General features: G+C 42.5%; 3 protein-coding genes and 1 non-coding gene across 4 annotated transcripts; 1 reads left to right on the forward strand and 3 right to left on the reverse strand.

The window, feature by feature from the left end:
- Positions 1–51: 51 nt before the first annotated feature.
- Positions 52–3,111, reverse strand: BYT42DRAFT_577762 (Dolichyl-phosphate-mannose-protein mannosyltransferase-domain-containing protein). The gene is made up of 10 exons (XM_051569213.1): positions 2,913–3,111; positions 2,728–2,844; positions 2,647–2,661; positions 2,281–2,554; positions 2,112–2,220; positions 1,981–2,046; positions 1,583–1,860; positions 951–1,529; positions 574–891; positions 52–499 (listed from the first exon to the last, which is right to left on the reverse strand). The coding sequence occupies exons 1-10, from the start codon at positions 3,093–3,095 to the stop codon at positions 174–176; spliced, it is 2,265 nt and encodes a 754-aa protein (XP_051420849.1). The 5' UTR covers positions 3,096–3,111; the 3' UTR covers positions 52–173.
- Positions 3,112–4,240: 1,129 nt separating this feature from the next.
- Positions 4,241–6,667, reverse strand: BYT42DRAFT_577765 (transmembrane amino acid transporter protein-domain-containing protein). Its single transcript, XM_051569214.1, has 4 exons — positions 5,565–6,667; positions 5,104–5,464; positions 4,608–5,027; positions 4,241–4,523 (listed from the first exon to the last, which is right to left on the reverse strand). Exons 1-4 carry the CDS (start codon positions 6,621–6,623, stop codon positions 4,366–4,368), a joined length of 1,998 nt encoding a protein of 665 aa, XP_051420850.1. The 5' UTR covers positions 6,624–6,667; the 3' UTR covers positions 4,241–4,365.
- A 2,479-nt stretch (positions 6,668–9,146) lies between these two features.
- Positions 9,147–9,219, reverse strand: BYT42DRAFT_t114. Its single transcript has one exon. It is a non-coding gene; the product is annotated as a tRNA-Lys (tRNA).
- A 2,404-nt stretch (positions 9,220–11,623) lies between these two features.
- BYT42DRAFT_500856 (armadillo-type protein) lies at positions 11,624–14,106 on the forward strand (the record flags this gene model as incomplete). Its single annotated transcript, XM_051564734.1, has 10 exons — positions 11,624–11,789; positions 11,885–12,033; positions 12,114–12,295; positions 12,373–12,439; positions 12,509–12,745; positions 12,825–12,939; positions 13,012–13,156; positions 13,218–13,318; positions 13,476–13,729; positions 13,813–14,106. The coding sequence occupies 10 exons, from the start codon at positions 11,624–11,626 to the stop codon at positions 14,104–14,106; spliced, it is 1,710 nt and encodes a 569-aa protein (XP_051420851.1).
- Between the last annotated feature and the right edge of the window lie 51 nt (positions 14,107–14,157).

A 14,157-nucleotide genomic window follows, 5' to 3' on the forward strand; every position in this document is an offset into this window, starting at 1 on the left:
CGTTCTTTTTTGCATGATTCGGTAATGTAAGCAAAAACGCAAAGCAAAAAACAAAAGCAAATTCGGTTTTTTAATTTTTTCAAGTGGTATTTCTAATGATATTTGCATAGATACATGAATGACTGAAATTTCAAAAGCAAAAAAAAAAAGGGGGGTGGGAGGCTGCAATGGGTTTAATCGATCAAATTCCATGATTTCAGCCATCGTCGACCGGCGTACTGGCTCACCGGGCCCGGCATGCCATAAGCTACGGGTGAAAAGTAAATAAAGACGACAATGACCGCGACATACATGACGCCAAAGATTATCCACCGTTTGCGTTTCGATAAGGTGGAGGTAACATGGTCCAATAAGAAGGGAACCATAAGAATACTGAAATACAGCGCCGGGAAGTAATGATGCAAGTACGTGACGCGACCCATGATAAAGAAAGGAATGTAATGCAAGAACCATCCAAGGAACAACGTTTTTCCCACGAAAAAGAAACGATCCCATTGTGCTACATGTATCAAGGGTTTTAGTGATGCAACAAACCGTCAAAGAAAGGAAAGAAAAACTGAAATCAAAACTTACCGTTGGACAAATCATAAATCTTTCGTTGCATACGAATAATGTAATATCCCGCTACCGCAATGAAGAGAAGGATGGACGCAAACGCGGGCCACCATACGGCCGGGCTTCCCAAGAGATAAAATTTCACTTGATCATCGCCCCAACCGCACATACGCAGTCCCACACTCGCCATGGGCCATTCAGCGGGCTCGGATGACAGAATATCTTCTTTATCCGGATCTGGAATCAAGGCATTGTTGGAGGTCCACATGGCCACGTTCAAGTGCCAGAAATCTTGCAAGAATTTCGATTTGTATGCATTTTTGGGAGCAGCAGGCACTGGCGATTGAATTATTTTAGTGTTTTCCGCTCGTCATCTCGCGAAGATCACTACTTACATGCGTCATTCCAATGCTCTTCCACGTTCCACCAGCTGTGCGGGTCATCGGTTCGGTTGCGCTTGTCACAGTAGACTTCCACTTGTTTAAATCCCCACTGCGGCAAGATGACATTGTTGGCAGTGAGAAGGCAGCCGAGGTTTACGTGACGAAGACGGAATCGCGTGGTTAGAGAACGTACGCGTTCTTTATCCGAGTGTACCATGTCATCCACAATCTCCACCTGCCAGTTGTCTTGAGTATCACCAATGGTATCGTTGCCGTAAGCACTGACTTCCCATTGTCCCGTCGTAATCGGCGCGTTGATCGGATGACTGTGTAAATTCCGTCCCGTGGGTACGTGTTGCAATCGCACAATATCGCCATCTTGGACAAATCGAATCGAAGGGGCTTCTTCATATTCCTCTTCTCTTGATCCTCTGGGAGTGCGGATATACCAGTGATTATTATCATCTTTGTAATGGTAGCAGGTGACTTGTTGCTGTTTTGATCCTTCGGGATACGTTTGTACGTGCGAATGCAGTAGACCACCACCGTAACCGTAGTTCTTGAATGTTAATTTTGAGCCGTAAGCAATTTCTACTCCCATCATGAGTGGCCTGGTTTGTGGATCTTCCATTGGTACCACCTACCCAACGGACTGTCGCCTAATGTATTGCCTGCCAAGTTGGCCTGGAATAAAGAACTCATTTGCGCATCGCCGGTGCCTGACCGATACAGAATGGCGAAATGCAAAGCAAAGCTGATAAGATAGACAATGACGGGAATGACAATGAGACAACCGATACGTGCAAGCCAATGGTTCAGGTACGTCTTTTTGGGCATTTGAAGATCGCCGAGCATATCCCATAAATCTTCAATCGTATAAAGCCCCACGAGAGCCACGGCGAATAAGCCAACCCATTTCACACTAATTCACGTTGTTAATTGCTCCGTCTCTCCACTTGTCGGCGCCAACCCCCAAAGTCATCCACCCCTGGATCAAAGAACAGCATATCCCCCCAAGACATTTGCTATCCAACCGGTTTACCTGGAAACACAGCCCAAGGAAAATCCGGTTAAAGCGAGCCAAAGCCACCATTCATCGGTAAACGGTCTACAAGCATGCCAATGATTAAAGCCACATCCTTCAGCGTGACAAGTCATGTTTGAAGTACTTACCTGTTTCGCAGATTGTGGAAACTCGCAAGACAGTAGAGTGAGGTGCATGTGAAAAACAGGAGCATAGAATCCAGTAAAATAAATCGGCTGATACACAGATAAGCCGTATCTAATAGGCATGCATCAGTTATCCAATCTCCCTTTTCAGCAATCGGTTCGGTCTATTTACCCAGTAATACCATTGTCGCTGCCAGGATACTAGCTTTCAACGACATGTGCAATTGCATTGCGGTGGCATAGGCGATGGGAACCATAAGTGCTCCCCAAAACGCGTTGAATATACGCATCACGGTGTAATTGAGTCCTTCAGGGTACGTCTGACCGGAGTCAAACCCAAAATTTCCATCATAACCTGCTAACCATCCAGAAAGCCCAACTAGCATTTTTCCGAGTGGAGGATGTACATCGAAATAGAACTCGTGTTTGATATAATATGAACCGAACTAATCCATGCATCGATGACGATCAGATATTTTTTGTTTCTGTTTCCCTCTCCCCTGGACAACCCTGTTGCCTCCTCCTGCTTTTTTTTTACCTTTCCAAAGTGGGCCTAAAGAAAGACAATGTTAAGATTTCATCGGTACCGACCTTGTTAATGTGGAAATGGCGTGCTTACCTCGTCCCACACTACTTGATTTGACAGCCCAATAATCCGGAATCGGGTCCAGAAAGCCAGCAGAGTCAGTACAGCCGGAATGAGTAAATCTTGATATTGTTGGCAAAAGGCAATGTACTGCAATAGATCCGAGTGAGTACGATGCAAAACGGATGTTGTCTATTGTTCCGCCGGCTTCAGCCTACCTTATTGGACGAGTACACTATTCTTTGCGGTGGTGGTGGGGCCCTATAGGTCTTTTCTTTATAAGCCGCATCGTGATCTTGCTGTATAGACAGTGTATGAGCCGATCCTGGAGAGTACGTCTGTTCCTGTTGTCCAGACGAAAAGACCGGCTGTGAAATATGCCGTCTTTTGAGATTATCCATGAAGAAGGGATTAAGGAGCAAAATGAGTCTGTGGAACGTAGAATCGCATTTATAAAAAACCGGGCGGAATGACGACAATAGCCAAAATGAAAGCCCGCGGCTGGATGCGGTGGTCATCAACGTGACTCTCTACCTCCACGGCGAGTGCCATTTTCACTGTGCACCGAATTCCCTCGTCTCGCACTTACGCTCTTTCGTCTAGTCATGGTCATTAGAACCGACAATATGGGATACGTTAGTTAGAAGACAATGAGTAACCTTAATGAATGGCCTTTCTTTTTTTACTTTTTCCCTGTAGAAAATCAACGATGTTACGGGAACCCCCGATTCAATCAATGCGCTCCGAATAGCATTTCCGGACTCGATTATTATTTATTTATTACATGCCATTTTTTTTCATCTGCAATCTCTGTAGCACGTGGCCTATGTATACAACGGTACCCATTTTTCAAAAGGCTCTGTTATCACAAACTGTCAACGTGTGCAAGCTTTGTTGACCCGATCCCGCATACGCTCAACTATTTCATCTAGTGTCTCTTTTGCTTGTTTCCAACGTTCGCACTAAAACGTGCATTCTAAAAGTTGGAAATTCGGATAATGACTTTGCAACGTTATTTCTCCCGGATGACTCAATTGGCTATTAGCTCCCGAGCCATTGTGTTCAAAGCATAGGGCAGGTCAATTGTGTAAGCGTCAAATCAAATCGCAACCTTAACTTGGCAATGGGGTTTCACGATAAAATGTAAATAGAATTCTGAGAATAGAATTCTACAATAACAGAAACGATTCAAATTGTGTGTTGTCTTTATCTGTTCCTCACTATCTGAAAGTACTACGTATTGAAAATAAAAGGTAGCATGATTATAATATTTCAGATGAACCATTGTCCGAGAAGTCAAGGCAAAACAAGACAAGATTATAGCCATCAAATGTGATAAAAAGGACGGCAGGAGCGTGTTGATGCTTCACTTTTACCACCATGTGCGTACCGGAAAAGCATATTCGGTTACTTTTGATTATTTGGGATGCAACTGATTAAATGTAATCTTATTAATGACGTTGCAATTGCAAGCTACTCATCACAGAATCGCTTCAGTCAGTCCTTGCGTAATATAGGAAATGTGCTTTCAAAATTTCGAAATGAAGTCTGGCTAAAAACACTGATATCTCCAAACGAAAACAAAAAAAAAAAGTTTAATATGATTTCTGATATTTTCTTGAGTTGAACAATGCTGTGATTTTTCAAATGAAATGCAAATATTGGGTCGGTCTATACTGAGGAACCCCATTGACGGGACGTGTTATATAACGTGAATAACATGACGCCTGTTCCAAAAGTGATCAACACGACGTCACCCCATTTTGATAGTGTGGATGCTTTGCCCAATTTCAAGTGGAATAATGGCGGGAATATCAAGCTCAACGGACCTATCAAAACAGTCAATGAAAACAAATCATCATCCATTGTCGTTGCAGCCATTGAAAAAGGGAACCTCTGCACAGGGTACTTACAGCAACATATTGAGCCGATCAAACTGATGAATTTATCCAAGTCACTAGCGCCAGCCCAGGCGATCACGGCACATACAACAACAATAAAGCAACGCAAAGCGTTCTTCTCCCATTTGATTCGCATGTTGTGTTTGCCTGTACGATCCCCAAAACAAGCTTGCTCAACGATACGCACCGTCGGGAATAAGGCAAGGGCATTGGATAAATGGACGGCAATAGCATACCCCAGTTGCACGGTGCTCGGCAACGGACCAGGGGGTAAGTTTAGCAACGCAACCGTTTCTACATTGCTACCAAAAGCGATGTAACCAAGAGAACCTACAAGACAAAGCGACAGGGCGACCATGGCCATCACAAGCGTCAGCACCTTTGGGAATTTTTCAGGTTTCGCCATGCTATCCCGAATAGGAATGATAAGACCTTTTTTGAAAGACCAAAGAAAAAAAGTATTAGTGATCAGATTTTTATGCACATGCTTGCAAAAAGAGATACGTACCAATGCCTTCAAAAGAATAAACAGCCGTGCCGATGAATACAGGGAAACTGCTTGGGTTGAATACCCAATGAATATTGGGACCCACGGTGGGTGGGACCTCTCCTTCAGGGGCTTCCCAGAATATCTTCATCAAATCATAACCCAGCAAAATAATAAGGCCCGCAATAATCAAAACATCGGATAACGCCGCGGTTGGGGACAATTTGGCAATTTTTCGAATGAGAACAAGTGGCATCATAAGCAAGGCTATCAGCATGAATAAGCTAGTCGGTGACAGCTGGACGGTATCATGTGTCATGGATTTGACAGCTTCAATGACGTTCTCTACAATGAATATTGTACCACCACACATGAATCCCATCTTATAAACACCAGTAAGAAAAAAGATTGTTCCAAGCGTTAGTCCCAAGGAAAAAATGATGACTCGGTTGGAACCCTTTTTTTTTATCCCGCCAGCTTACCTGTGATATAGCGATAGAAAATAATACCAGCTGACGCATCCAGTTGCCGTAGAGAACACCGCCAATATCACCGTAACTGCCCGAAATATACTTTTTACAGTCAAGCAACAAAAGGAAACAGTACAAAGAAACCATGCCCATGACCCAGATGGACGCTATGGAAAACGCCAATCCACCGTTGGAGAACGCCTTTGGTAAAAACAGAATTCCACTGCCGATGAAAGCTTTGAATAACAGAAAAATGATTTTGGTCGTGCTTGCTTTATGTTCCAACTTGTTCCCATGCTCATCCACTGCATCCTTTCTACCGTGACCATGTCTTTTGCGCTTGCTTGTCAGCAGGGGAGCGTGTTCTGATACTTCCCCGCCGACCTCTTCGTCATTCGGACTTTCCTCGGAATCGGAATCTGAAAGATTTTCACCCGCAAATCGATCCAGCACCGAGGTGATGGCAAGGTATTCCAAGAAATGACGGGTCTTTTGAGTAGGTCCACGCCACGAGTGAACGGTAGTTGTATTGGCCAAGGACTCGGACCGGAATAGACCAGAGTAATCGGTAAATGTCTTTGAATCCGAAGAGCATACCGAATCGGGGCGAAACAATTCATTAAATGCAGAAAGTGATCCGTTGGAGTCACTGGTTCCTATTCCAGCACTGCGTTGTTCCTGTTGCTGCTGGACATGGAAACGGCGAAACCCGCCTGGTTTGTCGAGATGGTCAAACTCGGATTCAGCTTCGGTATCGTCTTCATGGACCAACTTGCCCGCTCTCATACGGACATCATTGGTCGACTTGGATCGCTGGACGGTTCTAGCGGATATCAGACTGTTGGCATGAGTGTAAATGTCATGGGTAACAGCCGCCCCTGGCAAATGGTACGGCACGGGTATTTCTTCAGCGACGGCTGGAGACGCATCGTCGGCCACGGTATTGGACGACTCAACTTGAGGCGAGTCATTCGGGGAAGAACAAGTATCGACGACTAGATGCTGAGACACAATATCTGCAATAGCCTCGTCTGGTATAGAATTCACATTCTCTGCTGAAGTGAACTGCATGACAATGAGGGAGAAACAAAGTGGGGTTCGGGTTTGACTTCAGGGTTCTGTTTCTCCCGATAACGTTTTTTTTTGTTATTTTTTATACTCCTGTCACATCAACACTAAGCCCAATTGGGCAATTTCCATCAACCAATTCGGATATTTTGTTCCTACGTCATTTCGCTAATGTCCCTGACTCTCTTTTTCTCCTCACGCCCCACCTTAATTTTTTTCTGGTCGGTTTGGAAGAATGACTGGTCAGTGAGTGTTCGCTTTTTTACTATTCAGTGACACGTTGGTGGTTACACGAATGACCGTTAAAAGACGTGATGAGAATAAGAAGGGGGCTGTGCCACGGGAAAAGGCGTGACGGACTATAAAAAACAGAGAGATAATTTTATTTTCTGTTTTTGTTTTCTTTTACGTGAAATTACAGACTCTCACGGATCCTTGTGGAGTGACGGGAGTGATGTTTTGCAGAAAAAAAAAAAGAATAACTGATCAGAAATTTCAACAAGCGACAAATTGGGAAACTAATCACGGGACTATGGTAATCAAAACCACATCCACCGAAAACGACCAAGCAAGTTTTTAAACTTGATGACCCCAGCACTATCCTCATGGAAAAAATCAATCTCTTTGTTGTAGTAGTATGCATGTGATTCCATGCCGTGATACGCCATAATATGCATTACAGCATTTCATTATTTGCTTGTTCGAATTATGCGTCGGATAGACCGGTAAGGGTATAATACAATTGGAAAAAAAAGTGTTTCAAAAACGAAGGAAGCTCAGACCGAGCAAGAATCAAAGTTGTAGCAGGATACCCAACGTTAAGAATTCTTTCCACATGGAAAGAGAAAAAAAAAAAAAAAAAAAAAAGGTAAAAAAAGGAAGGTTGGAATCCAGAAAAAAAAAGGCGCCATTCACCCCTGTCATGGTTATTCGTGATAACCACGACTCTGGGTAGGGTCATAAGATCCAAACCCGACATCATCGACTTGGGAAATCCTGCTTGGAGACTGGCTCTCATTTGCTCATTATCATCCCAACGACATTGTTATTTTGTTTACCAAAAGATCAGAATGGTGATAGAAGATAAATAATCAGTACCAATCACAAAAGATGAAGGTTGTCCCTGTACCGACCGAATAAGAAAAGAAAAAAATAAGTTTATCTGTCCGATAGATGGTGGTGTTACAATAAGATCGTTGTGATACGATGTCCTATTTCAAAAACATCACAGATAACGCGATCAAGTACTGATTGTACGCTGGATGATGTCTGACATGTTCCTTTCGGATGATTGCCGTCCACGTAATAACCGGATGCACCATTCCTTTTTTTTTTTGACTCGCTAATATACAAACGTGTAACGATGTCATCCCTGCAGTCATAGGAATGATCTCGCCGTCATTTAAATATGCAGGAGACGACCAGATATCATGGCAGGCCATGTAACATTTCCAACAACTGTGTTACAAGTAACCTTATAGCACCAAGACATCTAGATCTTTTAGTTACATGATATGTAGAGGTTTCAAAATCACTAAAATTTAAGCTATTTCGATTTTCCGTTCAATTTGCTACGATTTTGCCTGGTCACACAGCATGGTTTGTTTTTAAGATTTACCATGTTTTGTTTAGCGTTGATTATGGCTTACCCAGCATTTATGCAGGTGGCTAATGTTAAAATTACCAATTAGGCTTAAGCCCAAGATACCAATGTACCCTGCAAAATAGCCGTCTAACATCTCCCGCGATGAACGACGTAATCGATTTCACATTATTTTGAAACGGATATGAGAAAATCGTTTGCATAATAGCCTATACTTAATAAAAATAATAGATGCAACCGTTCTTGGACAAGAAATAAGGATGACAAAAAGTTCGCAGTATTTCACCATTACATCGACTCTGATGTTCCAAATGGTTATTCACAAGCCGTCTTGTATTTGTCTCTTTCCGGTTTCAAAAGATGCTGTGCCTTTTTTAAATACGCAAAGCGCTCCATCCATGGATCGCAATGTTGATGAGTATTTTATTTCTCTATTAATTGTAATATAGGAAGTAAAAAGATATCAAGCCATCACCGATTTTCTACGTTGGCTTATACCATTGAACGACTCTGGCTAGCCCAGCACCTTTTTCTTCTTCCTTTTTCCTTTTATTCTTTCTGTTATTTATTTTAGCTTGACTGCCACTCTACGCTTCCTGACGCCCTATTTCTCTCTTGTGTTTCCCAAGTCGTTTTTTTTCTTTTTTCAACGGAATCTTGTCCCATAGATCCCAGCGCGAGCAATAGTCCACAACGGACGTGTTGCTCATTCACCCTTTTAATAAAAGAGAATCTTTTTCTTTACTTTTAAAAGTCACAAGCATCAAAAGGCCTGAATAAAAAAAATTGAATTATCCACTATAAAAATAAAATAAATATTGGCGTGACCATTGACTGAAAACGCTAACGCTCCCATAACGAATCCAATATCTAAATAAATAAATAAAATAAAAAAATCATCTTTCAGATGAAAGAAAAAAGGAAGCCCGACGGGGGGCTCGAACCCCCAACCTTGAGATTAAGAGTCTCACGCTCTACCGATTGAGCTAGCCGGGCTTCTTGTTTTGTGAAAACCAAAGTTGTACAAGCCTCGGCCGACTGCCTTTTTCGGATTTCCCTTGTTCTGGTTAATTTCTGTGGTTGCCTGAATTCGTTGGTCTTTTCCCTTTCTTTTGGTGTTTCTCCCGTGGTGCTATGATGTTTGGGCGATGAAATATCGATCGATTTGTCGGTTCCTTCTTTTTCAGAAGCGGAGTGTGAATTGGAAGTCCCGTTCGATTTTTCGTGAAGTTCGTTTAACGATCTGAAATTATCTTATGATCATTACGCGTTCTGACGATGACTCAAACCATGATTATTTCTATTGTTCTTACATATTATGTAATCCCTTAGTAAGAAACTATAGTACGGTGAAAGTATTTAAATGTCTTTTAGAAATTTCTGTATCTATATCCTAAAGCTTTTGTCTTTTGATCTCTTATTCTGGGAATACATCTTTTCGAAGATACACTTTGGACTAGCGCCTACATTTTTGGAAGTCTCTTTGGAATAGTCTGATAGTTTTTACAGTCGGCTATCACCCTATTCGGATTTACAGTAACAAGAAGTTAGTATTCGGAGGAAGAACCATGGAAGTTCTGAAGCTAATCTTCTCTGTTCTGAATATTCTTTCTTTGGGTTACTCTTGCATCAATTTGGTTACCACTCTCCCACCACACTTCACAGTTTTTTGCAACTGCTCTTACAATTATCATAAAAAAACGTGACTGTATTATATGCCCGTCACAGATGAATATATTTTTTTCTTATCGAGAGATGCCCCTGGTTTTGCTGTGAAGGGAATGGCGTGGTTTTCTCCCTTTGGCCCTGTTTTCTGGGAGAACGGCAAGAGCAAGACTTAAAGCGGTGGTAGGTATTCTGTTGTGATTTGTAGTAGGAGGCATGGGTGTCATGGGTGGTGTATTTTATATGGTCGTTGTTGTCTGGGTATTTTGGATGGATCGGAGGCAGTAGCCTATTTTCCCGTTCAGTTCCGCACCTTCTTTCTGTTGCTTGAAATAAAGAAATAAAGAAATAAAGAAAAAAAGTAGAAGAAACCAAACCAGAAAGTCTGATGCAACTGCGACATGTACGCATGAGCCAAGTTGAGTTGCTTTCTTTCTTTTTCCTTGATTTTGTTGAATTCGGTGAGGAAAGAAATTCTCGGATTGGTAGGAAAAAAAGCGGTTTTCGAGTCAAAAACGCAACTTTGAAAGTGAAGAGTATAAAGAAAATATAACATCGACGATACTAGTTTGCTGAAAGCTTGACGTAAATAAGAAAAAAGTATTTCTCATATGCTCCACATAAATAGTATCGAAAGGTCTGCGATCTATGTACAGTATGATTTGTATCAACGAATGTACGTGGGCCGTCCCTGCTGATAATTCTGTATCAATCGAAGTTTCCCGTGCTGCGAATTGACGAGACGTGTCGTCAGATCATGTAAAGGTATTTGACAGGTTCGTTTATGATGCATAATACAAATAGAATGATCATCCCTAACGTAACATGATGTTTCCATGAACATACTCCAAGTCTGAAGCATTATTTATATAAGTATTACGGCGGGTGCATGAAAAGAGAATAAGGAGAACCCAGTCAAGTTTTACTTGATCCTTCAAGGGTTGTTGGTGTGAGAGATTACAAAGATTCTTGAAGATGGCATTCAAGGAGAAACCTGGCAGTGTCATGCAATTTTATCGATATATACACAGATGGTGGTTTTTCTATTGACTTTCGATGACGTTTCTCTCCAACCATCGCCACTCGCGGATATATCGCTGGGACACTGCGCACAGAAAGCGATGCAGAATGCTGTCAACTGTCTTGAGAACCCGGGGTTAAGGAGGCATAAACAACTTTTTTTTTCCTTGAAATCACTTACTACAGCTCATTTCGAAGAATTTTTGTCGTGTAACGGCTTATCGTTATTCTTTTTGGGATCTTTCGGGCTTTGATCCGAGGCGGGAAACGGGTCAAGGCGAGTTTGCAAGAGAGGTTGCTTCGGTACCAAATCGAGGATAAAATCTGGAACGATTAATGAACCGGGTGTCAAGGAAACTTGAGAGATCACATGATCTAAAAGAATGAGTGGAGAGATGGTTGTGTGGCCCAGGAAATTTTTCTTTTGGGATGGTCCAGCAACGCCCAGCATAAAATTTTATCGCTGTTCCGTGCTTTGTTCGACTCCTTTATCTTTTCTTCTTGCCCTTTGAATTAAACGACTATGGAAATCGAACCGCATCCTTCGGAGAAGACCGGCTCATTTCAGCCAGCAGAAGAAAATTCGACATCATCTACTGCATCGTCTCAGATGACAGGAGGTGACACTCTGCATTCGTTGGCACCTCACTCCTCGACGGCGGAAGTCGTGTTCTCTGCCAACCCCGGGCCTACCGGTCTTTCTGAAGACGGCTCCATGAGAACCAGCGATGAACAAGAGCTTTACCCGATTGCTGTGCTCGTGGACGAACTTAAAAATGAAGACACCCAACTTCGTCTGAATGCCATTCGTAATCTGGGCACCATCGCCATGGCCCTGGGTCCGCAAAGAACTCGAGATGAACTTATACCCTTCCTTAACGGTATGTTTAATGCTTTCAACCGAGTCACTTCATTTTGATTGTCATCCCCCCATGGCACTAAACCTTGCTTTCCTTGTTGACAACCATCAAAAAAGATTCTATTTCTGATGACGAAATCCTGTTGGCGGTGGCGGATGAGTTGGCCGACTTTACCGAGTATGTAGGTGGACCCGAATATGCCCACTATATCCTAGGCCCACTCGAACATTTGGCATCGATTGAAGAAGTGCTCGTCAGAGATAAGGTCCGTTTTCTGATAAGACTTGATTATTGAAACGCATACACTCACCATCCTTTTGGGACGTACTCTTTTCAAAATTTCAGGCGGTAGAGTCTTTGTGTAAGATCGGCTGTGTACTCAGCACATCGCAGACGGAACATTACTTTGTTCCATTGATAAAACGGTTAACGAGCGGTGAATGGTTTACGTGCCGTATCTCTGCTGCTGGACTGTATGCTACAGCCTATCCCAAATGCACATCCGAGCAACAAGAAGAATTAAGAAGGTAACGCAAAAGCGATTCATTGTTCTTTATTTCTTTCGCACTACAGTGATTAATTAAATGGATTTCCAACTATCTAGTTTGTTCACTCAACTGATGCAAGACGAGACTCCCATGGTGCGACGATCCGTGGCCAAAACCGTTGCAGTAAGTCACTGGCTGATCTTCATGCAAATGTGTCATTTTTTCTTATTGTAAACAATTTTTTTTATACAGGATTTTGTCAAACAAGTGTCGAAAGACCAATTATTGAACCAGATCTTGCCCATGTTCATCAAATTGACCAATGACGATCAAGACACCGTACGATTACTGACAGTAGAAGGCTTAGTCAAAATCGCGCACATGCTCAGCCAAGAAGAACGCAAGCAATATTTGCTTCCCATTCTGAAATCACTAGGCCAAGATCGATCTTGGAAAGTACGTTACATGGTAGCATCTCACTTTTCAGAGGTAAGTAGAGCTTAGTGTCTAAACATCGTGATGCTGGGACTTTTTTTTTTTTTAGTAACGTGTGCTGGTTTCATGGTAGATCTGCGAAGCCTTTGGTGATACCGTGTCTCGTGAAGACATGGCTGCTCTGTTTTTGGCCTTGATTAAGGATACGGAAGGCGAAGTAAAAGTCATGACGATTGGTCAAACACCAGGTAAATATCAAGTCGGTCGGGTCCCGGCATGGACTAATATATCCTTCTTTTTTTTTGATTCACGAATGACAGCCTTTGCAAAAATGATTGACGAAGTGATTATTGTGGATAAATTGCTTCCTTGTATCAAGGACTTGGTGCTCGATACAAACCAACATGTACGTGCGGCTGTAGCAACCCACATCAGTGGATTAGCTCCTATCCTTGGAAAAGATTTGTAAGTGCGAAAAAGTCGAAAGCGGTTCATGTACTGCTGAGTGATTGATGGCGTTTGTTAGAACCATTGAATATTTGCTACCCCTCTTTCTTCAACTGCTGAAAGACGATTTCCCGGATGTGAGATTAAATATCATTTCCAAATTACAAAACGTCAATCAAGGTACCAAAAACAAAGGGATCCACGTTAGTTGAGCGAGCCAAACATGTGTTGACCGATTGTTTGTTGAATCCAGTGATTGGTGTGGATCGTCTATCCATGTCTTTGCTACCTGCTATTGTCGATCTTGCTGAAGATAAGCAATGGCGAGTACGATTAGCCATTATTGAATACATCCCGTTATTGGCATCGGAACTCGGAGTGGCGTTTTTCGATGAAAAGCTTCTTTCTCTCTGCCTGTCTTGGTTGGGTGATGCGGTATTCTCGATTCGCGACGCGGCCACCACCAATCTCAAACAACTCGTGGATATCTTTGGTTGTGAATGGGCCAAAAATACAATTATTCCCCAGGTGATGAAGATGTCGACCAACGAGAACTATCTATACCGTATGACCACGCTGTTTGCTTTCACAGTAAGTTTCTATGGCATTATGCACAAAAAAAGGCCAACAGGAGGTACCGGAGAAAGGATGACTAAATGGTTTTTTGTCAATAGACCATGGGTCCATCATTGACCACGGATATCATCAAAGAGTCTGTATTACCGACGGTTCTTGCCCTTGTGGATGATCCTATTCCTAATGTTCGTTTCAATGTGGCGAAATCGCTCGAAGTATTGACCCCTATGTTGCGTCAAAACGAAGCCACGAATGAACTTGTCCAGTCAAAGGTGGCACCTGTTTTGCAAAAACTGAACAGCGATGCGGATGGAGATGTAAGGTGGTTTGCAGAAAGAGCATTATTGACAGGTAAAATGACAGAAAAATGGGGGCCTTTTCTTTTTTTTTAATTTGGATCTTTTTTTTAGTTCAATAAAAAAAATGCCAACGTTCAGTTTCTC

Source organism: Radiomyces spectabilis, assembly GCF_025331425.1.
Source record: "Radiomyces spectabilis strain NRRL 2753 chromosome Unknown BYT42scaffold_10, whole genome shotgun sequence".
Lineage (NCBI taxonomy): Eukaryota > Fungi > Mucoromycota > Mucoromycetes > Mucorales > Radiomycetaceae > Radiomyces > Radiomyces spectabilis.

What these genes read in the sequence shown, in the direction of transcription:
- BYT42DRAFT_577762 (XM_051569213.1), bottom strand. Translation starts at nt 3,095, where the DNA reads ATGGATAATCTCAAAAGACGGCATATTTCACAGCCGGTCTTTTCGTCT. An exon ending in TCCTTGGGCTGTGTTTCCAG is followed by an intron (nt 1,861 to 1,980) that starts GTAAACCGGTTG and finishes AACGTGAATTAG; the next exon opens with TGTGAAATGGGTTGGCTTAT. An exon ending in GATTTATGATTTGTCCAACG is followed by an intron (nt 500 to 573) that starts GTAAGTTTTGAT and finishes TGATACATGTAG; the next exon opens with CACAATGGGATCGTTTCTTT.
- BYT42DRAFT_577765 (XM_051569214.1), bottom strand. Translation starts at nt 6,623, where the DNA reads ATGCAGTTCACTTCAGCAGAGAATGTGAATTCTATACCAGACGAGGCT. An exon ending in TTTCTATCGCTATATCACAG is followed by an intron (nt 5,465 to 5,564) that starts GTAAGCTGGCGG and finishes GGTGTTTATAAG; the next exon opens with ATGGGATTCATGTGTGGTGG. An exon ending in GATCGGCTCAATATGTTGCT is followed by an intron (nt 4,524 to 4,607) that starts GTAAGTACCCTG and finishes CTGTTTTGATAG; the next exon opens with GTCCGTTGAGCTTGATATTC.